The sequence below is a fragment of the Panthera onca genome, chromosome A3 (genome assembly GCF_046562875.1).
Source record: "Panthera onca isolate mPanOnc1 chromosome A3, mPanOnc1 haplotype 2, whole genome shotgun sequence".
Classification (NCBI taxonomy): domain Eukaryota; kingdom Metazoa; phylum Chordata; class Mammalia; order Carnivora; family Felidae; genus Panthera; species Panthera onca.
In genome coordinates, this window is record NC_138341.1 from 30253257 (window position 1) to 30281165 (window position 27909).

Consider the following 27909-nt stretch of genomic DNA (forward strand, 5'->3'; position numbering starts at 1 on the left):
CAAAGAAACATTTTATCTTATAATGTATTAATTATTCTTGGATCATTACCCATAATACCTTATTTGGTTAATTATTATTTTGAAATTATAATTCCAAGTCAGGATTCATTTCATAATTACACTGGTGATTAATCATTAATGATAATCCAATCAAAGTATTAACCAATATGGTTGGCTACAGGGTAGCTGGAGTACATTAACATCTAAATGCCTAAAGCTATTTGAATATAATTTCAAATAAAACTAAATTATTTTACATCTGATTTTCTGCCAAGTAAAATTTGGGAAAATGTTATTGGATACTTATATAAATATAGTAGACAAAGGCTTATTTACACATCATTAAGAATCTATCTTTCCATATAAGTGTGTAATTTGGAATCTGAATGTAATTCATTCATTTGGTAAAATAAATGTTTTGAAAGAAACCAGACAAGGTTAAAAACTTGGGTGTACTGTTACTTAGTAAGAATGTTCCATGAGATTTCATAAGCGATGCAAACAGAATTCTTTTATATGTATACATTACAAACCTGTGTGACTCCAACTCTCACTTCACGATTAACAGACCCTCCGACTTTTAACATTTCTCCACCGCTCTTTAGAAAACCTGACCCTCCACGTAGAAATCCTGTGGCCATGAGTTCTAAGACTTCATCAAATGTTGCTCGCTTCACATTCTGCCGCATTACTTTCAGGAAGAAAAATAAATTCATAAGCAATATATCTTGCTATTAGTTGAGTAACACTTACAAATCTAGCTTAAAATTCAAGGAATTATTTTCAAGGATTCTTTACTACAAAGGAGATAGGGTCCTTTTGTTCTCTTACAGTCTTTACATTTACAATGTACTTGTAAAAATAAATTCAACTTTGAAGCTAAATGCTAGGAAACGGAATGAGCTAGATATTAAAGGTAATTCAATAAATTGATGTCAAAAATAGCTTAATAATACTGCTAACCTTGATATATGTAACATGAGGACAAAGCACACCCACAGCCCTCATTGATCACAGCCCTCATTCCCAGCTGAGGTGGACTCAAAGGAACTTTGTCAAGTACATGCTCTTTACACAATGGTTAGCAATAAATTAAAATGTCACTGGACTGCCGCTGACTTGCCCTCCCTTATACAGAGCTTCTTATTTTACAAAGTCCTTTCACAAACAGCTACAAACATAATCCTCACAAAAAGTCTGTAGGAGAGGTATAAAGCTCATGATTAAGTATGTTAACTTTGGAATTTGGCTGCCTGGGTTTGAATTTCAGTTCTGACACTTAACAGAATATAAATTAATACAATCGCTCGACTTCCTTGTTTATAAAATAACAGTACTTATAGGGCTGCCTAGGTGGCCCAGTTGGTTGCATCCGACTTTGGTTTTGGCTCAGGTCATGATCTCACAATTCATGAGTTCAAGGTTCATGAGTTGGAGCTCCGCATCGGGCTCTCTGCTGTCAGCACAGAGACCGTTTCATATCCTCTGTCCCCCTCCCCTACCCCTCCCATGTGCCCGCATGTGCGCACACCCTCTCTCTCAAAAATAAACATTTAAAAGTAAATAAATAAATAATAGTACTTATAATTCACAGAGCTTTTGTGAGGATTAAATAAAACAATTTTGTTATACGCTTAATTCAGTGCCTGGCACAGAGAGCTTGGTAAATGTTACCTGTCATCATCATCTAATTGCACAGATTGAAATAACTGAAGATAAAGAGACTACAGCTCAGAGGGCTTCACGGCTAATTAACATAAGAGCCTGGACTTGAATCTATGACATCTGATTCTCCTTCTACTATATAGAGGTGAAGTAGGGGTGGGGACAGTAGCAAACGGTGGTTCAGAGCATCTACTCACAACCCTCCCTCACTGAGGCATCTCTGCGGAACTGTGAGGCACAGCACAAATCACATGACAAATCAATGATGCCTCTGATTCTGCTTAAAATAGTCATCAAAAACAAAAAAAAAACAAAACAAAACCAAATACTGTACTATAAGAAGGGTCTATTCACAGAGATTGAAAGAAAGCATATAAAGTGCCAGACTCTGGTCCCTTGACGATTACACAATACCATTTCATAAATCTTACTTGCTTATATATCCAGTATACTTGATATATATTATCTTGTATGTTAAAACCATAAAAAATGCCTATATTAAGAAAAATTCCATTTGGGTAGTAGACAAAGATACTCAACAATTTAAAACTTTAAAGTGGCTTGCCCCTAAGAAAGAACTCTCTCAGATGAATTCCATATACCTTCAAGTATCTGTTATAATGTACATTAGGGGCTGGCAAACAATACCTGTTGCCTGCTTTGGCATCAATGCTGTAGCCATGACTGTTCCTAAGAGTTTAGACACTGCCACTCGAACCCCATAATTTGAGTTTTCCAAAGCCTTAAAGCAGAGAGTGGCAATATTTTCCAGTTCAGCAGTCCACATGAACACAGCTTCATTCTGTAGTTCTAGTAGACACTGGAATTAAAAAAAAAAGAAAAGAGAAAAAAAAAAATAAAGTACATCCTAGAACTTCCACTTCCATAAATATAGTAAGAATCAGATTTACTCTTTCTCCTGAAATAACTAAAAAAATTAAATTAAAATATATGAAACAATAGTTTTCAAGACACTGGACATCAGGCAATGAAGCACAGTGAGCCTTAGGAGATGGAAAATAAAGTTAACCCTATAATTGTTCCAGCTTACTGCCTTGAGTTTTCAGTACTTTGGAGAACATATTTAACAGTAACTCTTATATTAGAAAGAAGAAAAGTCTTAAATCAATAGCCTCAGCTTCCCCTTAAGAAACTAGATGATGCAGAGCAAATTTAGCACAAAGTAAGCAGGGAAAAAAAGAGAATAATAAAGATAAAGGAGCCAAAGTAGAAAACCGAAAAGAAAAACAGAAATAAAACCAAAAGCTGCTTATTTGTGATGACCAATCAATTTGACAAATCTCTAGCCAGACAAATGAAGGAAAAAGGGAGAAGACACAAATCACCAGAATCAGGAATGAAAAAGGTCACATCATTACAGATTCAATATATATTAAAAGAACAAATAGAATATTATAAACAACTTGATGCCAATAAATTTGACAACTTAAATGAGATAGATAACTCACTGAAGAAGAAATATATAACCTAAATAGCCCAATATTGATTTTTAAAATTGAATTTGTATACAAGTAAAACTGGGAAAACTAAACAAGATCAATGGATTGTGTCAATGTCAACACTGTATTAAACTAGTTGTAATATTGTACTATATTTTTGCAAGATATTACCATTGGAGGGAACTGGTTAAAAGTTTATAAAGACTTCTCTATATTACTTCTTATAATTGCATGTAAATCTACAATTATCTTAAAGTAAGAAGTTTAACTCAAAAACAGCAACAACAAAAACAACACAAGAAATCAAGTATAAAACAAAAGGCATTTGACAAAATCCAACATCCATTCCTGCTAAAACCTCTTAGCAAGCTAGGAATATGGGGGCACTTCCTCAATTTGGTAAAAGTCATCAAGAAAAACCAACACTTAACACTAAATGGCAAAGTACTGAATATTTTGTCCTTAAGGATCTGGAATAAGACATGGATCTTTGCTCTCATGTTTTTGTTTTTGTTTTTAATGTTTTATTTATTTTTGAGACAGAGAGAGAGAGAGAGAGCGAGCAGGGGAGGGGCAGAGATTGAGGGAGACACAGAATCCTAAGCAGGCTCCAGGCTCTGAGCTGTCAGCACGGAGACCAACGTGGGGCTCAAACTCACGAACCATGAGATCACGACCCGAGCCAAAGTCAGACACTTAACCAACTGAGCCATCCAGGCGTCCCTTTGCTCTCATGTTTTTAATTCAACATTGTACTGAAGGATTTAGCCAGAGCAAGAGACACCCATGTTGGAAAACAAATAAAACTGCCTTTATTCTTAGACAACATGATTGTCTATGTAGAATATCTGACAGAATCCATTAAAAGAGCTGACAGAACTTATAAGTCACTTAGCAACACTGACAGATACAAGGTCAATATACAAAAACCAATTGTATTTCTGTGTTAGCAATGAACAATTAGAAATTAAAATTTTAAAAATTAATACCATTTAAAATAGCATCAAAAATATAAAATGCTTAAGAATAAATCTGACAAAAGATGTACACGACCTACACCTAGACTCCACAAAGTGTTGTTAAGAGAAAACAAAGACCTAAATAAATGGAGAAATATATCATATTCAAGGGTTAGAAGATTTAATATTGTTAAGATGTCAACTCTTCCATGGATAAAGAAGATGTGGTTATATACACATATGTATATATATGTGTATATATACATATACATATACATATACATATACACATATATATGTGGAATATTACTCAGCCAAAAAAAATGAAATCTTGTCATTTGCAATCACATGGATAGAGCTAGAGCATATTATGCTAAGTGAAATAAGTCAAAGAAAGACAAATACCGTATTATTTTACTCATATGTGGAATTTAAGAAACAAAACATATGAACAAAGGGGAAGGGGGGGAGAGAGAGGGAAGCAAACCATAAGAGACTCAGTGATAGAGAACAAACAGGGTTGATGGAGGGAGGTGGGGGGGGGATGGACTAAATGGCTAATGGGTATTAAGGAGGGTACTTGTGATGAGCACTGGGTGTTATATATAAGTGATGAATCACTAAATTCTACTCCTGAAACCAATATTACACTATATGTTAACTAACCAGAATTTAAATAAAAATGTGAAAACGAAAAAAAAAAAGGAAAAAAGATATCAACTCTTCCTAAATTGATCTATAGATTCATTGCAAAATACCAGCATGAATCAGAATCCTAGCATGTTATTTTTCTACAAACTGATAAATTCTAAAATTCATATGGAAATGCAAAGAGCCTAGAATACTATTTTGAAAAAGAACACAGTTGGAAGGTTAATACTACCTAGTTTCAAGACTTATGAAGGTACAGTAATTACGATAGTGTTATTGACATCAAAATAGATCAATAGAACATAAGAGCCCAAAAATAGACCCATACATATATGGACAATCAACTTTCAACAAAGGTTCAAATGCAAGTTAGGTGAAGAAAGCATAGTGTTTTCAACATGGTAGTGGAACAAGTGAATATACGTGTGAAAAAAAGAAAAAAATGAAAAAAAGAACTTTGATTCATACCTTGTACCATATTAAAAAAATAACTCAAAATGGATCATAAAAGAAAGAACTTCGATTCATACCTTCCACTATATTAAAAAATTAACTCAAAATGGAGTGTATATCTAAGTATAAAACTACTAAACTCTAGAAGGAAACATAAGAGAAACTTTCAGTTAGGAAATTTTCTTAAGATACAAAACCAGCAGTATGGTCTATATAAGAAAAATTGGTAAATTGGACTTGGACGAAATTCAAAACTTCTCTTCTTAGAAAAGCACTATTTAGAGAATGAAAAGACAGTCCACAGCTGAGAAAAAAATATTTACAAATCATGTATCTGATAAAGGAATACATAAAAAAACGATAAAGTACTATCAAAACTCAATAATAAGAAAACTCCATAAAACAATGGGCAAAGGATTTGAAGAGATTCTTCACCAAAGAAGGTATGGATGGCAATAAGCACATCAAAATATGTGTCTGTTTTTGTGCCAATACCATGCTGTCTTGATGATTACAGCTTTGTAGTAGAGGCTAAAGTCTGGGATTGTGATGCCTCCCACTTTGGTCTTCTTCTTCAATATTACTTTGGCTATTCGGGGTCTTTTGTGGTTCCATACAAATTTTAGGATTGCTTGATCTAGCTTTGAGAAGAATGCTGGTGCAATTTTGATTGGGATTGCACTGAATGTGTAGATTGCTTTGGGTAGTATTGATTATTTTAACAATATTTCTTCCAATCCATGAGCACGGATTGCTTTTCCATTTCTTTGTATCTTCTTCAATTTCCTTCATAAGCTTACTATAGTTTTCAGCATACAGATCTTTTACATCTTTGGTTAGGTTTATTCCTAGGTATTTTATGATTCTTGGTGAAATTGGTGAATTCCTAGGTATTTTATGATTCTTGGTGAATGGGATCAGTTTCTTTATTTGTCTTTCTGTTGCTTCATTATTAGTGTATAAGAATGCAACTGATTTCTGTACATTGATTTTGTATCCTGCAACTTTGCTGAATTCATGTATCAGTTCTAGCAGACTTTTGGTGAAGTCTATCAGGTCTTCCATGTATGGTATCATGTCATCTGCAAAAAGTGAAAGCTTGACTTCATCTTTGCCAATTTTGATGCCTTTGTTTTTCTCTTGTTGTCTGATTGCTGATGCTAGAACTTCCAACACTATGTTAAACAACAGCAGTGAGAGTGGCCATCCCTGTCGTGTTCCTGATCTCAGGGGGAAAGGAAATTTACCCAAGGGATGCAAGAGTGCTGATGCATAGGGGCACTTGTACTCCAATGTTTATAGCAGCACTCTCAACAATAGCCAAATTATGGAAAGAGCCTAAATGTCCATCAACTGATGAATGGATAAAGAAATTGTGGTTTACATACACAATGGAATGCTACTTGGCAATGAGAAAGAATGAAATATGGCCTTTTGTAGCAACGTGGATGGAACTGGAGAGTGTTATGCTAAGTGAAATAAGTCATACAGAGAAAGACAGATACCATATGTTTTCACTCTTATGTGGATCCTGAGAAACTTAACAGAAGACCATGGCGGAGGGGAAGGAAAAAAAAAAGTTAGAGAGGAGGGAGCCAAACCGTAAGAGACTCTTGAAAACTGAGAATAAACTGAGGGTTGAGGGGGGGTGGGAGAGAGGGGAAAGTGGGTGATGGGCGTTGGGGAGGGCACTTGTTGGGATGAGCACTGGGTGTTGTATGGAAACCAATTTGACAATAAATTTCATGTAAAAATAAATAAATAAATAAATAAATGATAAAAAAATATGCTCATCATTAGTCATTAGGGAAATAGAAATTAAAGCCACAATGAGATGTGTGTACATATATACAAGAATGGCTAAAATGAACAAGCATGACTAACCAAATGTTGGTGAGGATGTGGAGGAATTAGAAATCTCATACATTGCTGGTGGAAATGTAAAATGGTATGATTACTTTGGAAAATCGTTTGGCAATTTTTTAAAAAATGAAACACAAATCTATCATAGGATCCAGTTATTCTAGTCCTGGGTATTTACCCAGGTAAAATGAATGCATATGTCCACACAAAAATTTGTACACAGATGTTCATAGCTTTTTTTGTAATAGTCTACACTGGAAGCAACTCAAATGTCCCTAACCGGTAAAGGAATAAACCAACTGTAGTACATCCACACAATGAAATACTACTCAGCAATGAAAAGAAAATGAACTATTGACACATGTGTAACAATATAGATGAATCTTAAAATAATTACATTGAGTGAAAGAAGGCAGACCCCTCCCCCAAAAAAGAGAGAGAGAGAGAGAGAGAGAGCACATACCACATGATTCCATTTATACATAATTTTATAAAATGAAACTAACCCATGGGGACAATAAGCATACTATCATATTTTAAAACTTAAAAAAAAAAAAAAAAAGAGCAAGCAGGAGAAGGAACAGCATTATAAAGTGGCCAAGCACTAACCTTGGCAACTGCACACCGAACAGCCATTGACCGGTCAGTCAAGAGGGATCTGGCATTCTTGTAAATATCACGATGAGAGGAAGCTGCCGCACCTCCCAGTCCGTTCAGAACTTTCTGTAGACTCATTAGGATTTCACTTCGCCCTTGAGACTAGAAGTGAACATAAATCAAACTGAAAACTTTGTTGCAAAACAAATTCCATGTTTAAACAAGAACATACCAAAACACAACAGTTTTCTGGGCTTCTTGGTCTCATAGTCTTACCTTTAAATTGTAAACAGTAAGTAATGAAAAGCAAAATAAAATAAAGTATCCTAGAAAGTATCTGAAAGGTAAGAGTAGTTATTAACTTCAATTAAGTAATACCTTTCTGAGAAATTAGGTTACAACTAGAAAACATATTCTAATGTTTCCACAATATGTTGAAGTGCAGCTTAATGAGAACATGAAAACAAATTCAAAAACTTCACTATAAGTGTATCTCAAGGATCCAAAACCTCAGAATGTGAATGGTTAAGCAAAACAGTAGTTAAGTAATATAGGCATTCTAAGAGAAGAACCATCCAACACATTTAAAAAATGTGTCACAGAGATATGCTAAACCTTCACCTTTTTGTTGTTCCTGTTTTCATACTCTTACACTTATTCATACACAGATCTCTTCCACTAGACTTGATGACGTCAGGGACCACATCTTGTTCATCTTTATGTGCTTACTACCTGACAGTATGTCCTCAATCATTGTTTAATAAATGAATGGACAAATGATTCCCAGAAGAAGGGTTGTCCAAGAAACCTTTACTTTTCCGAGATGAAGGAATTAGACTGTGAGAGTCCAGGGCTTGGTCCAGTTTTAGTCAACACCAAGTTGATAAGGAACTTTCAGAAGTAACACGAAATTGACATCACAAAATAGAACTATTTTTACTAAATAGCAGCTGCTGTGGGTTGAATAGTGTCCTCCGAAAAGATTAGTTCAAGTGTTAAGCCCCATTACCTGTGCAGACGACTTGATGTGGAAATAAGGACTTTGCGGATGAAATAAAAACAAGGTCATACTCTATTGAAGTGGCCCTACTCCAATAATTGGCATCCTCATAAGAAAAGAAGAATTTGGATGCAGAACACAGGTACGGAGGGAGAACACTATGTGACAACAGAAGTAGAAATTAGAAATGTGTCTATAAATCAAGGAATACCAAGGAACAACAAGGGACTGCCAGCAACCACTGGAAGAAAGCAAGCAAGGATTCTTCACAAGTCTTCAGAAGAAGCATGGCCTTGCCAAACACATTGATTTGGGATCTTAGCTTCCAGAACTGTGAGACAACAAATTTCTGTTGTTTTAAGTCCCCATGGTCATTCATTACCCTGGGCAACTCTTGGAGCCTAATACATTAATTATGACAAATAAAATGGCAATGCAAAAATATCCATAGGGCTAAATAAAAAATAATAAGTAAACCTATTTTTGCCCAGGTGCCAAGGAAAAGCATTCTTTTCCTTCGCACTGAAATATAAGGTAATATACATTAAAGAAGGGGCAAGCGATGTATTTTTTTGCAAGTAATAATCTTAAATTACCTTCTTGCTAAGTACTAGGAGTACCACAGTGACAGGAAAAAAAGGCAAACATATTTTTAACTGACATCTAACTCCTGCCAAAAGCAAAACATTTAAATAATATTCGTTGTAAAACTTACCTCTGCACTTTTCAGAGATTTCAAAAGATTATTCACTGTTTCTGGAAATGCACTTCCTAACATTCTCCCCATTTTTTCATAAAATGCTCCAACACAAGCCACTGCAGCCCTGTAAGAAGTGATGCTTTCACTGGTCACTGTTCAGGTTAATAAAACAATTTTCATGATACCTTTCTCATTTTCAGAAATCAATTTGTATTTGTGCAGGACACTTTTGGCTACAAATCCTTAATTTTCAGCTTTCAAAAACACCTTGTTTACCTACCTATTCATTACGATCACAACAAATACTACCATTAATCGAACTGTACTGTTAGGAATACAAGAGAAGAAATATATTTATGTAAGAAATCCTACCCATCTTTTGGAAAAAAAAACGAAGTTTTCCTTTCATGAAAACTTCCCAAATTATGTCAATCCACAACGATTCCTTCTCTTCTCTCATTATATATAACACTCCATGTCAACTATTCATTTTCACAAAATTATGTTATTTACTGTGTTGTGACTTGACCATTTATGTGACAAGCATAAGCTTTGAAGTCTGGCAGATCTATGTCTAAATCCTAGGACCCGCCACCTAATAGCTATGGGTCCTGAGGAAGTTACTGAGGCAGAAACATTAAATATGCTCACTTCACTATCATATATGTAATAAATAACAGAATCATGGAATCAACCTTCATCTGTTTGACTCTAAGTCCTGTGCATTTTTCAATACTCTCCAGGCTGATAACAAAACTAAAAATGACTGAGGTCACATGCCAGAATATTCAGGGAATTCCTACACAGAATCCATGAATCCACTGGAAATACATATGAATAATATGCAATATGTAATAAATTCTACTTAAGCAGAACTAGAAAACCATGTGTGGATTTGCTAAGTGGTGGAGAACTAAACCATCAAAGTTTAGTTTCAAATTCCAAATTAAACTGGAAAGCACTGGTGCTCTCTAATCTCTTCCAAAACTTTTGAGATCTACATCTATACTAAACAACACAGAATCTAATCACAACATACCTATGCAGTTGAAAACAGACTTAAAAATCAGTGTCCAGGTTCAGAATAATGTCCCTGTTTCCTCTGTAAGCTATTAAACTGGCCCAGGCCCCTTGCATGGTGTTCTAGAGATGTATCTCTGGCCAGTCTGTGTTCTCAAACAGTAACTCTTTCTAGGTAACTATCCATACCAAAGAGTTCTACTTGCCAAAAGCTACGTTCTCAACTCAGGGCTCTGATATCCAGACCACGACTTCCAACTACCGACTATACACACTGTCCCTTGGATATTGCCTCCTGTCCTGCAAGTCAGCACACCCAGAACTGAACTTCTCATCTTCCTCTCATGACTTGTTCCCTCCTCTACTTTGCATCTTTCTGAAAAGCTCTGTAAAGTATAAAGAACCTACTTCTGTTTCCAATGAGAAGTTTCCTTTGCCTAGAAAACAGGTTGGCAAACTACTACCTGCAGGCCGAATCTGACTCATTATCCAGCCTGCCACCTGGCTTTGTAAATAAAGTTTCAATGGAACACAGCTATGTTCATTTATTTACATACAGTCTTGGGCAGAGGCGAGTAGTTGCAACAGAAATGTATATATGGTCCTATAAGCCAAAAATAGTTATTACCTGGCTCTTTTTCATGAAGTCTGTCAATCCCTGGCCTATCACATCCACCTTCCCTTCTTCCCATCTAACCACTTACTTGACTATTTCCATGTGTCCTTCCCTGTTGTTGATCTTCTTTGGCCGATGCTTTGTTGAGAAGCCTTCCTGACACTGCTCTCCGCTCACACCACAGCTAAGCTTATTTAGGTGTCATTTCCCCTCCCCACCCCACCCTGGACAACACTCCTCACTGTACTCTAACTGCTGATTTTCTTATTTGACCCTTTCATAGGACGTACCCCATTGCCATTATTCTTAAGGCTTGCTCTGAAAATGTCTGTCTTTGACCCAAACCACAAGTTCGAGCCACGAGTTGGGTAAGCCCTTAATTTAGAGGTCAGCATATTTGCAGGCAAAATGGTCTCTGTCTCAGCTATTCAATTCTGCCATTATAACATGAGAGCAGCTACCACCCGAATGAATATGTCTGTATTCCAATAAAACTTTATTTACAAAATAGGCAGCAGGCTGGATTCGGCCTGTGGGCTAGTTTGCCCATTCCTGCCTTAATCCCATCACTTAGAAATTCTTGACTTTTCTATCTCAGAATATTCTTATATTCTCTCCATCCAAATTTACCAAGAGATCTCTGTGCAAATTGCGGACACCACACCAATTCTCTGTAGTTTACTGAAAAGTCCCAGGGGCGATGAAACACATATTGAAAAAGAAACCCTTCCCCAGACCTACTTAGAGCTTTCATTGTCAAGCAGCATGCCTCAGGTTCCATTGACCTTGGGGTCTTTATGATCAGTAGTCCCTTATTAAGATAAGTTACTCTAAAAAAACCAAAACGTCAAATTAAGTACTTACAGTTTTGTTGGTAAGTAGGCTGCAGTGTCATCTTTATTTCTGATAATATCATTACATTTATCAAGTGTTTGAAAAACAGTAAAAGTATCCCCAATGCTATAAAGTGCTGCCAGATTTTTAGCTAACAATTTTCGTGTAGGTGGTCCAGGTGAACTACTGATTAATCCAGTTAATTGTTCAACAAGTTTTTTCTGTTTTTCCTTTACGTCAGTCTGTTATAAAAAATAAAGAACATTATCAGCTTTTTTCTTATGTGTGCTTTCATTACCTTTCAATCAAAATAAAAAATACTCAAAAGTTAAAATCTATATTACATTAGGCATAAAACCATAAATGAAAATGTTCAAGATAAGGAAAAGTTTGGTAAGAAATGAACCATTCTTGGGGCACCTGGCTGGCTTAGTCCGTCGGGCATGCAACCCTTGATCTTGGGGTTGTAAGTTCAAGCCCCACACTGGGTATAGACATTACTTAAAAATAAAGTCTTAAAAAGAATAAATGAACCATTCTTTCCTAAATGTTATCCTTCGTTCCCCTCCAATACCAAAAATTTAGCTGCTAATACAAGTGACTGCTCTAGATGAAAAAGTTTCCACACCAACTTACTAAGAAACCAACAGTCAAAGGATGTAAAATATTGGGTACGTGGACAACTGACATCTTAGAACCTAGCTAGGCTGCCCTGTAAAAGCCAAGTCAGCAGTTCATAAGACACAGGTCCGTGAAGGAAACCAAAAGAAACTCTAGGAGCCCTAGGCAGTAAAAAAAGATATTCAAATAGACTCATAGTCAATACTGAGAGTTCATTCATTCATTCATTCATTCAAGAAATGCTTATTGTGCACTTATTATATGCCAAGCACTATTCTAGGCACTGGGATGAAACAGTGAACACAACAAAGTCTCTGCCCTTGTGAGTTTATATTCTAGTGGGGAGAGGCAAAGTTTACCGAATAAACAAATGAATAGTGTGAGTTCTTACTGTTTTGTTCAGATTAGTAAGAAAAGGCCTCTCTAAAAAGAAGTGAAGGTGTGAGCTATGCAGATATTGAGAGAAAAATATTCCAAGCAGGAGAAACAAGGGCAAAGGCCTTGAGGTGGGAACTTGCTTGGGCGAGGACAGCAAGAAGGCCAGTCTGGCTGGCAGAGAGTCAGAGAGAGGAAGTAATGAGAGATGAAGTCAGAAGAATAGAAAGGACCAGATTGTATAGCCCCTTATACACCATTGTAAGAATTTTCTATTTCATCCTGAGAATCTGAAGCATAAGAGGTACATGATCAAAATGTTTTAATAGGCACATTCTGACTACTGAGTGAAAAATACTCCACAAGGTCCATGGTCAGAAGCATAGTGAGCATTTAAGAAGGTGTTGCAATGATCCAGATGAGAGAGGAGGGTGGGAACAATGGAAATGATAACAAATAATTCAATTCTGGACACGTTTAGTGGATAGAACCCTTAGGATTTGCTGATAAATATGATGCGAAATTTCCAAAAGAAAGAAGAATGACTCTAAGGTTTATGACCTGAGCAACTGGAAGGAAGAAATGGTTGTTTCCTGAGATGGTGACCACTGAGGAAAGGACAGGTTTGGAACGGAGAAATCAAGAATTTAACTTCGTATATGTTAATTTTGGGATGCTATTTAAAAGAGAAAGAGGTAGTTGGAGATCTGCAAGTCATTACTGTATAGATGGTAGCAAAAATCATGAAATTAGATGATATCATTGCGGGAATAAATATTTGTATATACTCTTCACAACAAAATAAAATACCTATTAAGTGTTTCAAGAGAGAAGATCAACTATGTCAAAAGCTGCTGATGGTCAACTAAGATGGAATACTGACCATTGGCTGGAACAATGTGAGATCACTGATGACTGGACAAGAGCCATTTCAGTGAAATGGATGCAGCAAATACTCAGTTGGAAGGGGTTTAAGAGAAAATAGAGACTTCTAGCTAAGGGCCATAAGTGAATCCATGCATTAACTTTGTCTTTCCAGAAATACTAGTAAAACTATATTAAAGGGCAACCACACACACACACACACACACACACACACACACAAATGCACAAATCCACAAGAGCAAAGAAAACAGGAAAAAAATCAACAGAATATACAGAAGCCAGGTACCCCCAATGGGCAAAGCTGAGAAGAGACGCAACTTACAACACAGAATCCCATGAAGCTCATGTCTGTTTTGCTGTTGTTGTTTGAAGCTCCAGGTGCTTATGGAGGAGGGAGTGAATTATGCCTGGAACTGGAGGAAATGGTTGAGAGTCTAGAAGTTGTAAGACTCTCATACCTCTCTCCTCCATTCGGGACTTAGGAAGCTCCAGCACAGCTGTGGGCTGGAAAAACTGTACTGAAAACAGGGGATTAAACGGAAGTTTTCATACTGGATGTTGAAGCCTGGAGCCTTCTCCCCAAATTCCTAGAATCTAGGCAGCTAGTGATATGCCCTAGGACACTAGAGTAGAAAAGTCTCTTCCTGGGAATGACTAGCCAAGGGAAATCTATGATGCCAATGCCAGGGGTTCTTCAAACCACAGGACTGGCCTACAGTGAAGCACAGTTAACAAACTTCACCCTGCCCAGGAAACGTACTACTCATTCTTAAATTTGAGCAGACAGCCAAACATTATCAGATATTTGAGGAAAGTATCTAATTTTAAAGACAGAAAACAAAACACATAATGAAAAGCAAGAAGGCTAAAACAGACTACGTAGGAAGAAGAAAACAGAAAAAAAGCCACCCCATTATAACTCCTCAGAGAGATAAGTGAAGATATTGGGATTGCTAGACAGCGCGGAGGGACCATTTGCAAGGTGGAGATGAGTGAATTTAAAAGTCATATAATCATATTTTTCTCCAGTCACATTCAGTTGTTCGGGTAGAGACATGAAGTAGGCAAAGAGCTAGGTTCAAATGAGATTCTGGTTTTGCCACAAAATAGAAAAAGACCAGACAAAAATTTCTATTACTGTGTTATATTCTCAATTCCATAAGTGACCCACAACCTTTCCAAAACATAATGCGTGCTCCCTTACAAAGCATGAACATATAATACTCTTCATTATGTAAACCCAGCTGGGAAAAAAAGCAATACTATACCTTGTTGGCAGCGACCAATACTTTATCAAGAAATCTCAACCATTCAAAGATAAAAACTGGTCTCTTTGCTTCAGTGATTTGAGCCAAAGCTTCTTCATTTAGCAATAAACTGTGGGCCAGCTCCATTACTGAAGTTTAAAAGTCACACCTTAACAAATCAAGAAATACTTGTAAGGATTTTTTTTTAATGTTAAAAGTCAAAGCTTAGTGAATGCAACCACTAAGAATTGAAAAGTGTGGTTTTACTTCTCATTTCATTTGCGGGAAATTTACATTACTTCTTTGAGGCAAAACCCAAGAACCTAATTCTAAAGAACAAGGGTAAAACAAAAACAAACATAAATGAGTCATGCTTGGTGAAGAATGAAAAAAGGAAAATTTAAATCAATACTGCAAATAACAGGGCGTCTGCCTGGCTCAGCCAGTACAGCATGCGACTGTTGAACTCGGGGTCCTGGGTTTGAACGCCACGTTGGGCATAGAGATAGCTTTTTAAAAAAAATATTGCAAAGAAGACGTTATTCCAAAAGAAATATGCCTAGCAAAACATATGTCATTAACCCATTCCACGAATGGGAAAACCATGGCACCAAGATCATACACCGGTTGGGCCTGACAATCCACCCTCCTCTTTTCTCGCCCACGGCTCAGTGCACAGCACCCTTACCCTCCCCTGGCGCAGGACGACGTCAAAACTCCCAGAATAAAGATTTCACACTGGAAGTCTCCAACAAGAGTCTTCCTACGGTGACGGGATGGGGAAGGCCAGATCCCCGTGGCCGAAGATTTAGTGACAACCCCGGGCGGTCGGGGAAATGCAGCCCACAAAGGGTGAGCGCGCTGCGGGTCTGGGTTAGCCCGGCTACTCCGAGGACCGCCGTAGCGCAGCGCCCGGCCTGGGGGGAAATGTTAAGAGGCCGCCGCAGGCCTCGCAGGAGCCACTTAGGGCTGTCAACTACAGGAGGCGGTGACTCGGAACCAAGCCCGGAGCCTGAGAAAGAAAAATGTTCCCTACGAATTCGATTTTCCTCCCCAGTCCTCTGAAAACATACGGGGGGGACAGGGGTGTGTGTGCGTGTCACCGTGCGTGCTTTGGCCGCAACGGGGATGGCCTCACCTGCTAGTCTGGCAGGGGCTGAACAGCTGAGTTCCGGGGCCAGAAGCAGCTGCCAAACGACCCGGATGCCCCGCCTCCCGCACGCCGGCCAGCAGGAAACGAGAGGAGAGCGCGTGCGCGGAAGGCTCGTGTTGCGCAAGCGCACGAACTACATCCTCCTGGCTCCTCCCGCCGCAGGTTTCCAATCGATTGCTCGCTAAGAAGCTCGGGTGGGAGCTGAGGCTCAGAAGTCCTGTGCAGGTGGGTGGGCGCATGCGCAGCGCGCGCTCTCACAAGCCGACCCGGGGCGAGTAGAGCTACCAGGTAAGGGGATGGGGACACCTGATAGAATGTAAAGGGCGGTGGTCTGTGCGCTGGTCGTGACTGACCTATCACACCATCACCCACATTCCTGCCTGTGACGCTTGCAGCTGGGCGGGACACGAGAAGGGAGAAATCAGCCGTCCCTAAGGGGGGGTTTGGGGACTGAAGCTTTTTGGTTACCTTTCTACTGTATGTCCAGCTAATTAGCCCTTCTCTCCACTTGGATGTATAATGGGATTCTCCGTGTGTCTGAAGCAGCGTTCTTGTTGCCACTGCCTCTGCCTGCTCTATGTCAAAAAAACAAACAAACAAACAAAAGACGTCACCCGAACCAAACCTACTACAGTCTAACCACTCTCAACTGGTAACTCCATTCTTCCAGGTTTTCAGGCCAAAAGCCGTAACATAATCGTTGACATCGCTCTTTCACACACCGCCTCCCATCCATCAGCCAGTCTCCTTAGCTCTACCTTTAAAATACGCTCAGGGGCGCCTGGGTGGCTCAGTTGGTTAAACGTCCGACTTCAGCTCAGGTCATGATCTCGTGGTTCGTGGGTTCGAGCCCCATGTCGGGCTCTGTGCTGACAGCTCAAAGCCTGGAGCCTGCTTCAGATTCTGTGTCTCCTTCTCTCTCTGCCCCTGCCCTGCTCTCTCTTTGCCTGTCTCTTTCTCTCGAAAATGAACAAACTTAAAAAAAAAATTTTAATATACGCAGAATCCGACCGCTTCTCACCACTTCCACTGCCGGTGGTCCACTTCCACTGGTGGTCCAAGCCACCGTCATGGTGGCTTTACAAAGTTTATCCTTATGCTTGATGCGAATGGATGATGCTGAAGTGTATCGTACCCACAAAGGGGGGGTTTTAAAAAGAACCTGGAACCCCTTAGGCACCCCCCACCCCCGCCCCATTCCTAAGACCAATGGATTACTTCTGTCCTATAAAAGTTGAAAAAGCCATGCTTTTATGCATGGAGACATGAATTAGCAGTTCTTGCATACCTTTTCAGTAAATAGGAAGATTCAAACTTCTGTTATTAGATTAACAATCTAATGTTTTTATTAAACTATATTTACAGTAAATAGGACCTAGAACGATTTTGGAATTTAGTGATAGAAGTAGGAGCGGGAGTAGGTGGAGAGTTATTAGGGCATTTTCTCATGTAAATGATGGTTTAGTGCTTCTGATATGGTGTGTGTATTTGCCCCGTTGGGTTGTGATTAGTATATAAAGGGAATATAGGGCTGTAATAATAATGTGTGTGCCTACGAGGATAATAGTAATATTGGATCATGAGAATGAGGCTATTACTACAGATAGTTCTCCAACTAGATTAATTGTAGGGGGTAGGGCTAGATTTGCAAGGCTGGCTAGTAGTCATCAGGTGGCTATTAAGGGGAAGAGTGTTTGCAGACCTCATGCTAGGATTATTGTTTGGCTCTGTACTCGTTCATAGTTTGAGTTTGCAAGACAGAATAGTATTGATGATGTTAATCGGTGGGCAATTATTAGGGCTGTTGCTCCTAAATAGCTTCATGGTGTTTGGATAAGAACTGCGACAATAATTAGGGCTATATGGTCCTATACTTCTAAGAATTAACTAAATGTTTTGATTTATTGTTTTACGTCAGTTGAATTTATGGTTATTTGGGCTAGTTTTGGCTCAAGATGGCCAGTTTGATATGAAATCTTCTGGGTGTAAGCCAGATGCTTTGTTTAAGCTGCATCTCGTTTTATCCAAGCACACTTTCCAGTATGCTTACCTTGTTATGACTTGTCTCCTCTTGTGTTTTTTATAGTTTGAATAGATTGTCTTTGGGTTTTGTCACTTGAGGAGGGTGACGGGTAGTGTGTGCGTGCTTCGTGGCCCAATTCAATTGAGCTCTCTCTTCTCAATTTACTACTAAATCCTCCTTTGGTTCTTAATTTCATAAGGACTTTTCGTGGAAAAGTGTTCTAGGATAGAAAATGTAGCCCATTACTTCCCACCTCATAGGTTACAGCTTGACCTAACTTTTTTATGTTAAGATACTTGTGCTTACTTTTCTTCCTTTTTAGGGTTTGCTGAAGATGGCGGTATTGGATTAGCAAGGGGTGGTGAGGTATATTGGGATTCATCGATTATAGAACAGGCTCCTCTAGAGGGATATAAAATAAAGCACTGCAAAGTCCTTTGAGTTTTAAGCTGTCGCTAGTTCTCTGGCAGACAGATTTGTTTAGTTAGCTATCTAAGTTTAGGGTTAAGCGTAGTGGGGTATCTAATCCCAGTTTGGGTCTTAGCTATCGTGTGGTCAGAGGTGTTAAGTTACTTTCGTGCCATATTTTTATGTTAACTGTAGCTTTTTACAGCTGAGTTAAAATTTAACTTTAGCGCAGGGTGGGGAGGGGTTCCTCTATAACACGCTTTATGCTGTGGGTCTATTAATTCGTGTTAATTGTATGACCGCAGTGGCTGGCATGAAATTTACCAACCCTAATTTAATATGGCTTAGCTGAACTTTCATTCATGGCTTAATTTTTATCGCTGCTGTGTCCTGTGGGGGTGTGGCTAAGCAAGGTGTCAGGCCTATCTTTGCCCATTTTTTCTATCTGGCTTCATTCTGCAAGTGGGATCTCTTCATATGGCCAGGAAGATGGCCCTTTGGAGCCCACCTTCACATACTCTCTGTTCAGAAACCCCAGTGAAGAGATCTCTTTTCCCCCATAAGACATGCTTATCTGACCTGGTTAAGTCATCACCTCCTCTGTTGCTGGGACATAGTAAACTATAATTGGCCATCTTGTGCCCAGGGAAGTATAGAAGACAGAGCTTGCCACCCTCCACTAGAACCCAGTGGAGGGCAGAGGGTTGGGTTCCCAAAGAAAAGGATGGTGGGTGGGCCAAAACAGCCTGTGTGTACTGCAGCAAATGACTGCCCTCTGTAACTGGCTTCTGGACCAGAAGAATTGATATCATCTGGGAGCCTATTAGAAATACAAAACTTCAAGCTCTAGCTCAGAATCAGACTCTGGATTTTAAGAAGATCCTGAAGCAATTCATATACATAATAAAGTTTGAGGTGTGCTTTTTTGGATAACTATTTTATCCCTGTAAGAGAAAATAATTACATGATTTTAACTATTTTGGATGGAAACTCTCCTCAAAAATGTCTCCATATAAGTGAGATGTTAAGTATACCAAGTTCCAAGTGGACAGCTTGAACATGGAGTGCTGTAGAGAGAGGCCTGGAATGGTTAGGATGGGTTTCGTGAAGGAGGGGAGCTTAGGCCAAGGAGGAAGGAAATGTCTGTGTATGTTCAGAGAACAGTGAGAAGCCCATGTGACTTGAATATGGAACCCTAAAGGAGCGTCAGGGGTGAGATTTTGAAGGATCCTCCTGCTACAGTGTTAGAGTGACTAGTCCTCCAGGGCCTGCAGAGTAAAGTTTATTGAGGGATTGAAATAGACAGATTAAATGACCTGACTTATGTTTTTTATAAAACCACTCTGGAGAGGCTGGCTCAACAGGAAGAGCATGCAACACTTGATCTCAGGGTTGTGAGTTTGAGCCCCACTTTGGGTGTAAAGATTACTAAAAAAAAATAAACTTTAAACTTTTTTTTAATGTTTATTTTATTTTTGAGAGAGAGAGAGAGCGCGCAAGTTGGGGAGGGGCAGAGAGAGGGAGACAGAGGATCTGAAGGAGAACTCAGGAACCATGAGATCATGACCTGAGCCAAAATTGGATGCGTAACCAACTGAGCCACCCAGGAGCCCCAAATAAACTTAAAAAAAAAAAAAAAAAGTTGTCTTTTAAAAAAAAAAAAAAACACTGCAGAGGGTGTAGGGGATGCACTGGAAGAGGAGAGGCCACACACAATGAAACTAATTAGGAAGTTGTTGTAATAGTTCGGGTGAGAAAGAAATGCCTGAACTGAAGCAATGGTCACAACTATAGGAAAAAAGCTTTTGAAGGATATTGTAGAGGAAGAATTGGCAGAGGGCTATACGAGGTCAGGAATGGGGAGATTGTAGCGACATTTATTTGAAAAAATTAGGGGATAATGGAGGTTTGGAATGGAAGAGAACGAGTCGTTGGAGAGCTTCCCACAGAAAGATGTCAGAAGGCACTTGAATGTGTGGTAGAGCTCCAGAGAAAGGTTTATTTCCATTGTCGACCAAACAACAACAAAAAAAGGTGCTGTTACTTTATCCTCTTTGATTTGTAGATACTTTTGCCATATGAAGTTGAACATGGCGGAAGAAGAGGACTATATGTCTGATTCCTTCATTAATGTCCAGTAAGTAAATTTGCACACCTCATGTAGTGATATATATAAGACATTAATGTAGACTCGTAAGTGATGACATTGATTTTAAATGTGAGTTGAAAAGTCAGTTTTGTTGCTTTGTGGAAACACCTCCTACATTTCTGTACAAAGATACCAGGAGCCTTTTCTTCCCTTTTAATGCTAAACATTTGACTTCTGCCCTTGATTCTTGTTATTTTCCTCTTCCAAGCAAGTTTACACTTTTGCTTTATTTCATCTTACTGCCTCTTCTAGCTCGTATTCAGCTTTGCTCTTTATTATTTCCAACCTCCTAGAAAAATTAGTCTAAAATTACTGTTTCTTCAACTCTCTATTTTCTTCAGCTTCCTACAATCTGGCACCAGCTTTCATTATTTTTACTAAAATAGCCATTCTCAGAGGTCACTGATTATGTTCTAAGATCAATGAAAACAAAGGTGGTCATCGTGGTGGTGCTGAAATATTAAGTAGCGTCAGGTAAGTAAGTAGCAAAGTTACGAGAAAACTGCATGTCCTCGTCTAAAATAACCTTCTCCATTATTCTTCAGACAAGACATCAGACCAGGATTGCCAATGCTGAGGCAAATCCGAGAAGCTCGTCGAAAAGAAGAAAAGCAACAGGAAGCTAATTTGAAAAACAGACAGAAGAGTTTAAAAGAAGAAGAACAAGAAAGACGTGACATTGGATTGAAGAATGCACTAGGCTGTGAAAACAAAGGGTTTGCTTTGCTCCAAAAGATGGGATATAAAAGTGGTCAGGCCCTTGGCAAAAGTGGTAAGTTCCATCTGGACATAAGCAGGTGTTCCTAACCACCAAATGGTGCTCTATTGATGAGTGCCAGAGAGGACTCCTTATCCATCTACACAGAAAGTAAAGCAACATAGCTACTAGGTGAAACAAGCATATAGAGAACGGTGTCTTCCTACACCACTTTAGACAAGTGTGTGTCATCAAGAGCTACTTACCAGCCCCACTTCGCCTTCAAGGCACCAACAGCGGGGATGGACGAGGCTTACAACGGAGGCAGCAGCTAACAATGGTGATAAGAGAAGGGTTGAGAAGTACAACAGCCAAAGGACAGTGAAGCAACATTGAGGATGATGGCAGGACACCGCCCTGCTCGCTCTGTACCTGTGCCAGGTACCCCAGTGAGCATGTGGTTGGAGAAGCTCCATTCTCGCCTCCCTATTTAGGAAGGTGTAGAGGCCATATATTCATAGTAGATTCTGTAAGCCATTTTTCTTTTCTTCCTTATTATAATTGCTTTGATCTTCACCGAGCAAGGCTTTGCTTTCTCTGGAAGCTGCCACTTTCTTGGACATACATCAGTGTTTTCCCTTCCTGAAACCCTAACTTCAGATGGCATAGGAGGCTGTGGGTCAGTCTTACTGAGGAGTAGATATTTGAAGGCAAGGGAGGTGGTTGATTATAGAGTATTCATGTTCAGATTTCAATTTCAAGTGGCATCGAAACTGGAAGGGATATGTATAGAACATTGCAAAGCTGTGTACTATGCTCACCTGTAGTTTGAAGAAGAAGTTCTAAAGTCATGTGTGTGTTTTGTTCTCTTTTCTTAGGAGGTGGTATTGTTGAACCAATTCCTCTCAACGTCAAAACAGGTATATAATTATTTCTGAGCATATTTACCAGTAATAATAACTTATGCTTAGATCTAGCACATAAACTTGCATACTAAATGGGTTTTTTTGTGGTAGCACTGTTACAGTTCTTATCCTAGGAAGCCCCCAGTAAAATATTTCTTAGTTAAACTTCTCAATATTTTAAACTAAAAGTAACAGTTTGAGTATAAAATAAAATTTAAATCCTAAAAATATGGGGGAAATCATAACCATTAAAAATGCAAAGCTATTTTTTGCCCATTGAAATGTGCTAAGGGGTGCCTTGGTGGCTCAGTCAGTTTAGCGTTTGAGTCTTGATTTCAACTCAGGTCATGATCTCACAGGTTGTGAGTTTGAGCCCCATGTCAGGCTTCCCACTAACAGTGCAGAGTCTGCCTAGGATTCTTTCTCTCTCCCTCTCTTCCCTGCTTGTGCTATGTCTCTAAATAAATAAACATTTAAAAAAAAAAAAAAAGGAATGTACTGAAAGTATTCTGAGACAGACTTATCCATTCAATGTTTTTCTTAAGACTTTGGATGAATTAAGGAGAAAAATACATATTTTATTTGGTTATTATATTTATGTGGAAGTATGATAGTTGATACTGTTTTCCCAATTTAAGGAATTTTGTATTGTGTGACTATTTCATTAAATCAGACTAATGATCTTTGTAAAACTCAAATTGTGTGTTTGGGTTTAGGAAAAAAAAAATCTCCAGTGTTTTCATGTCAAATGATTTCGAGTGATTGTACTCAAATCAGAATTGTGTGTAATTTGCACCTGGTTAGAGGTCATGTTTTGAAGTGTGAAGTCATCAGATTCTAAAGCAGTTTGCTGTTTGAACAGGGAAAAGTGGCATCGGTCATGAGGCATTACTGAAGCGGAAAGCAGAGGAAAAACTAGAAAACTATAGAAGAAAGATCCACGTGAAAACCCAAGCCGAAGAAAAAGCCGCAGAGCAGTTTCGGTAACACTTGGTATTTGAGCTATTTTGGGTTTTACCCCGTGTTTATTGTGATGTTTTCTGGTAGTTGGGCATTTAAATGGATAAAGGGAGGGCAGACTCTCGGTAGACTATTGTTTTCTTTCGATTAGACTGCGATTGAAACATAAGCAGGATGAAGTGAAGCTGGAAGGGGACCTTAGAAGAAGCCAGCGAGCCTGCCAGCAGTTGGATACTCAGAAGGCAAGCCTTTCACCTGTGTTCCGTTTGGAGAGGTTTTTCGGTGCCCAGTGTGATTTGCCATGTAATTAGGAAAAAAGAAAGAAAAGAAACTCCAGGCCTGTGGTATCTAGCCCGCTACCTGTTAAAGCTTTCATTTAACATGCAGGGCTGATCTTTGATGGTTGACACTCATGACGATGACTTGGTCGCTGCAGGAACCGGAGTAGTCTGAATCACCCAATAAGGCTCAAATAACATTTTTATATTTAATCGTTCTCTGCTTATTTGGATATTGGAGACTCAGAGCTAGTGTGTGTGGAAATTCTGTCCACCAGAATATTTGATGAATAGCCTATTTTTAGTCCATCTTCAGTACCTCTTGTGTCCCTAACTAGCAAAGTCATGGTAGATTACTATATATTTTGGCTGTTTTTAAAATTCTGTTTTTGGTTTTATTTTTATTTCATTTTCAATTTTTTTATTTTGATCTTTCCATTAGAATAAAATGACTTCAATTAAAGTCTCTAAAACATTTCCCTTGTATGTAAATAGATCTCTGGAAGCAATCTCTCACTTTTCTGTATTCCCATAGCACTTTATTTTGCGTCTGTCATGACACTTTCCTAGCTGATGTGTACTTTGTGTGTGTGTGTGTGTGTGTGTGCTCTACAAGTAAATCTCGCGAGATCTAAAACCAAATCTCATGAGATTTTTTTTTTTTTTAATTCAAGTTAATTAACATACAGTGTAGTCTTGGCTTCAGGAGTAGAACCCAATGATTCATCTCTTACATATGACACCCAGTGCTCATCCCAACAAGTGCCCTCCTTCATGCCCATCCCCTCACCTACATCCCTCTTATGTGTGTTATTTTATTCCCTTTAAGATATGTATACCCATGGCTTATTTCCCTAATAGACTGGCAGCCACTGGGGGACAATACTTGAACTGAGTCTTCATCCCTATGGTTCATACAGCCCAGGGCTTTACTCTTGAAGCAGCAATCAGTAAATATTTCATTGAAAGAAAGAATCCATGTCGATATGAACGTACTTGTGATAGTCTTCTGGTTAGCTGTGTTTAATTGGGAATAATTCTTTATTTTCAGAATATTCAGGTTCCTAGGGAATCATGGTACTGGTTGGGGCTTGAAGAGGAAACCGAGGAAGAGGAAGAGGAAGAGGAAGAAAAAGAACACGATGAAGATGAATATAAGAGTGAAGACTTGAGTGTATGTTTCGGTACCAGTTCTTCGAGCAGGGTGTCTTAAGTGTATGCCTTGGTACCATTCACATTTTGAGCCGGCTAATTATTTGTTGGGGCACACTGTTCTAACAGCATCCCTGGCCTCCACCCACCAGGTGCCTGTTGCACTTCCCCCTTGTGACAACCAAAAATATCTCCAGACATTGCTAAATTTCCCTGAGGGGAAAAATCACCTCTAGTTGAGAACTACTATATCATAGGGTTATTTTATTGACCCCAAACCGTTATATAATTTCTTCCTTTAGCTTCAGTTTACACTCTGAGCTTCAGTTTGGATGACAGATGAGCCACAAATATAAATTATCTTAATTTCTACTTTGTTGCCTGTTAAACCTCAGGAAGTGATTCTAATGAATACCCCTCTCCTGCACCCATAAACAAAGCAAAAAAACACAGCTCAAAGGAAGTGGAAATTATTCAAGAAAGGAATCCCATTTCTGTGTTTTTTTGTGTATAAGAATTTTATAGGAAGCATTTGCAACTTGAAAAACCAGTGTTCCACTTAACTGGGAGACCATTGATGAGAACTTTAATGACAGAGGGAGGCAGTGTTCACTCTCATTCCATCTGGGGAGGTAGGTTCTTTGAAGTAGAGGGAGGTTTTTAAAGGATCCTGATTAAAATAAGAGCCAGCCCAAATGTATTTTCCAAATGTTAACAAGTGGTCTCTTTGTGTCTGTCAAACATGTGAAAATATCAGGGTGGCTGGTAAACTGGGACATGTTCTAATATATTCTTCCCTTGATACCTATCCTACATGGTTAAGAGAGTAGCAGAAGATTTATAGCCTTGGGCTAATTTGGCAGGATCCAAGAGACCAGAATACCAAGATTATGTTCAATTTGAACTATTAATGTGCCTGTGTCCTACATGTAGGTACTGGAAAAATTACAAATATTGACTGGTTATTTAAGAGAAGAACATCTGTATTGCATTTGGTGTGGAACAGCCTATGAAGGTAAGAGGATACTTTGCACTTTTTAAAAATATTGAATACAAATGCTCTTTGATTTTTTAACTTTGATTTTGTGTGTGTGTGTGTGTGTGTGTGTGTGTGTGTGGCGTGTGTATGTGTGTGTAAGTACATCTCCCATAGACAATGGAAATTTCTTATTCCATCCAAATGGCAGTGTGGGGTCAATGTCTTAAAGCAGTGGTACATATAGAAATAATCGAGGCCTTTTCAGAAACTAAATGTGCAGAAGGGAATTTTTCAGTTCTCTATTTCAAAAGGAAGAATTTTTTAGTTACTTGAGGATGAATTTTTTTTCATGCTTTATTTTTAAAGATTCTCTCTTCAGCTGCATTAACTTGCAAGATATTTCAGATTTTTAGAATTAGCTTTTATGTAGATAGAATATTGTTTCAGAATACTGAAATCCACTCCATTTTTTTTTTTTATTATAAGGAAAGAAATGGGTTTAAAATTTGCCAGATACCTTATAGGGTCAAGCACTTTCCCTTCTAACACATTCTCCCCAAGTTGGCCCTGTTAACTTGAATTTAAGGACTTTACACTTGGCAGTAAAGAATTGTTGGTTATGGTTGTATCTTTTCCCAGTTTAGCTCAGTAAGTAGCAAACACAGCTACAAAACATGTTATGTTGAACTAATTTTCTAGAGTAGTTTACTATACTAGTATTGATCTTTTATTTTCCTCACATAAATTACAGATAAAGAAGACCTCTCTTCAAATTGCCCAGGACCAACTTCTGCAGATCATGACTAAGATTATTCTCAATAAAGTAGAAACTTGGAAAATGTTACTGTTTTCTAAAAATAAACAATTGAGCAGTTAGAATTCCCAAATTATGCCAGTTAAAGAAAGAGGGACTTTTTATATGTTTTGTTCTTTTTGTGATTTTAGAAGCACTTTGTACTTTATAGTTGTTCATTGATTTAAAAAAAAAAAAAAAACAATGCTGTTTCAGAACGAAGTGTTATAGACATGGGCAAACACAATTTGTGACTCTGTTGTGATGCTATGGGGCTCAAGGACACCAACAGGTAACTCCCTCATTCCTCTCTTCACTTTGGAACAAAGTGAGAAGTAAGACATGGGAGTCAGAGAGAGATTAACATGTCAGCTTTATTATCAGTGACGTTGAGATAGAGAGCAAGGTTGACTTGTTCTCCTATTAGGCTCCCTAAAATATCTCCCTGACTGGACACAACTACAGACCTCTGCCTTGCCGGGGATGGAGCCTACCTTTGCCTTCTGAGAGCATTTAGCTTTCAAGGAGAGAGGACCCACCAGGGGCGGGGCCACACATGCTAAGTTCCTTCTCCCAAAATCACATCTCAGATAAGACACTTCTCTGTTGAGAGGGAATGAGCGATGGTTCACAGAGCTTGCTCCCATACTTCTCTCTCCCAAGGCGCAAGAAAAAGTCCCTTCCCTCCATGCAGATAGGAGGAAGGAAAAGCATCCCCCTCAATACGACTGATGTCAGGCAATGTTCCATTAACACTACTTCATTCTAGCCAATTTCAGAAACAAAATAATTATGATACTTGTGGGAAAATCATGAGTTTTCATGACTGTGTATATCCACTATAAGTGAAGATTGCAAATTTTAGCTAAAGAAACTTTAGAATTGGAAGTAATCTTAACTATCAGGTTATCCAAGTACTTCCTAAATTTGGGAGCCCTTGGACAACATTCCCAGCAGTTTGCAATCTAACCTCTGCCTTTATTTCTCCAGCCACAGAGAGCTCACTGCCTTAAAATGGATTGTTCCATTGCTGGGTAGCTATAAGTGATTTTTAAAGTTATTTTTCTAAAATCTGCTTCTCTATAATGTCACCACAGGACATACCATGTAGCACACCTCTAGATATCTTCAGACAAAATTGGGCATCAAAAATCATGAACTTTTTTTAAAGTTCACAAGCTCAGGTACCACCCCTAGTGATTTTGATTCGGCTAGTCTAGGGTAGTTTCTAGATATCTGTATTTGTATAAAGTGCTAAGAATACATCTGATAAGCACCTGTGCGTTAGGACTAGTGCTACAGGTTAAATACAGAGCACTGTTACATTCTTGGGGATCCAGTTTTATAGCTAACCTCTCTCTCAGTACCACTGAGCAAGAGATCAGCCTCTTTTATTAGAAACAGTATACACAAGAACAGAGCAAAAGCATAACCTGTATTTGCATAAGTTAAGATAATCAATAGCA

The 27909-nt window shown here is 38.5% G+C and overlaps 2 protein-coding genes and 1 long non-coding RNA gene across 5 annotated transcripts in view; 2 read left to right on the forward strand and 1 right to left on the reverse strand.

The window, feature by feature from the left end:
- HEATR5B (HEAT repeat containing 5B) overlaps positions 1-16175 on the reverse strand; it is a 97988-nt gene extending 81813 nt beyond the window's left edge. The window contains exons 1-7 of one of the 3 annotated variants that reach the window (XM_060652495.3): positions 16085-16175; positions 14968-15115; positions 11849-12060; positions 9364-9472; positions 7661-7810; positions 2314-2485; positions 534-691 (exon numbers count right to left, since the gene is read on the reverse strand). In XM_060652495.3, coding sequence (XP_060508478.1) covers positions 534-691; positions 2314-2485; positions 7661-7810; positions 9364-9472; positions 11849-12060; positions 14968-15093 — 927 coding nt within the window. In that variant the 5' untranslated portion in view covers positions 15094-15115; positions 16085-16175. Of the gene's footprint in view, positions 1-533; positions 692-2313; positions 2486-7660; positions 7811-9363; positions 9473-11848; positions 12061-14967; positions 15116-15634; positions 15655-15683; positions 16039-16084 lie in introns of those variants that run through there. The other 2 variants (XM_060652512.3, XM_060652503.2) reach the window with 2 other exon arrangements.
- Positions 1-27909, forward strand: part of LOC144615960 (uncharacterized) — a 426549-nt gene that overhangs the window by 322543 nt on the left and 76097 nt on the right. The gene's annotated exons all lie outside the window — the stretch shown is intronic.
- Positions 16263-27606, forward strand: GPATCH11 (G-patch domain containing 11). The gene is made up of 9 exons (XM_060652641.3): positions 16263-16387; positions 20596-20667; positions 21225-21451; positions 22255-22296; positions 23144-23264; positions 23393-23483; positions 24571-24693; positions 25605-25686; positions 26402-27606. The coding sequence occupies exons 2-9, from the start codon at positions 20609-20611 to the stop codon at positions 26455-26457; spliced, it is 801 nt and encodes a 266-aa protein (XP_060508624.1). The 5' UTR covers positions 16263-16387; positions 20596-20608; the 3' UTR covers positions 26458-27606.

Excerpts from the sequence above, each read along its gene's own strand:
- GPATCH11 (XM_060652641.3), top strand. The coding sequence starts at position 20,609 with ATGAAGTTGAACATGGCGGAAGAAGAGGACTATATGTCTGATTCCTTC. Across the intron at positions 21,452-22,254 it reads TCAGGCCCTTGGCAAAAGTG|GAGGTGGTATTGTTGAACCA; the intron begins GTAAGTTCCATC and ends CTCTTTTCTTAG. Across the intron at positions 25,687-26,401 it reads GTGTGGAACAGCCTATGAAG|ATAAAGAAGACCTCTCTTCA; the intron begins GTAAGAGGATAC and ends CATAAATTACAG.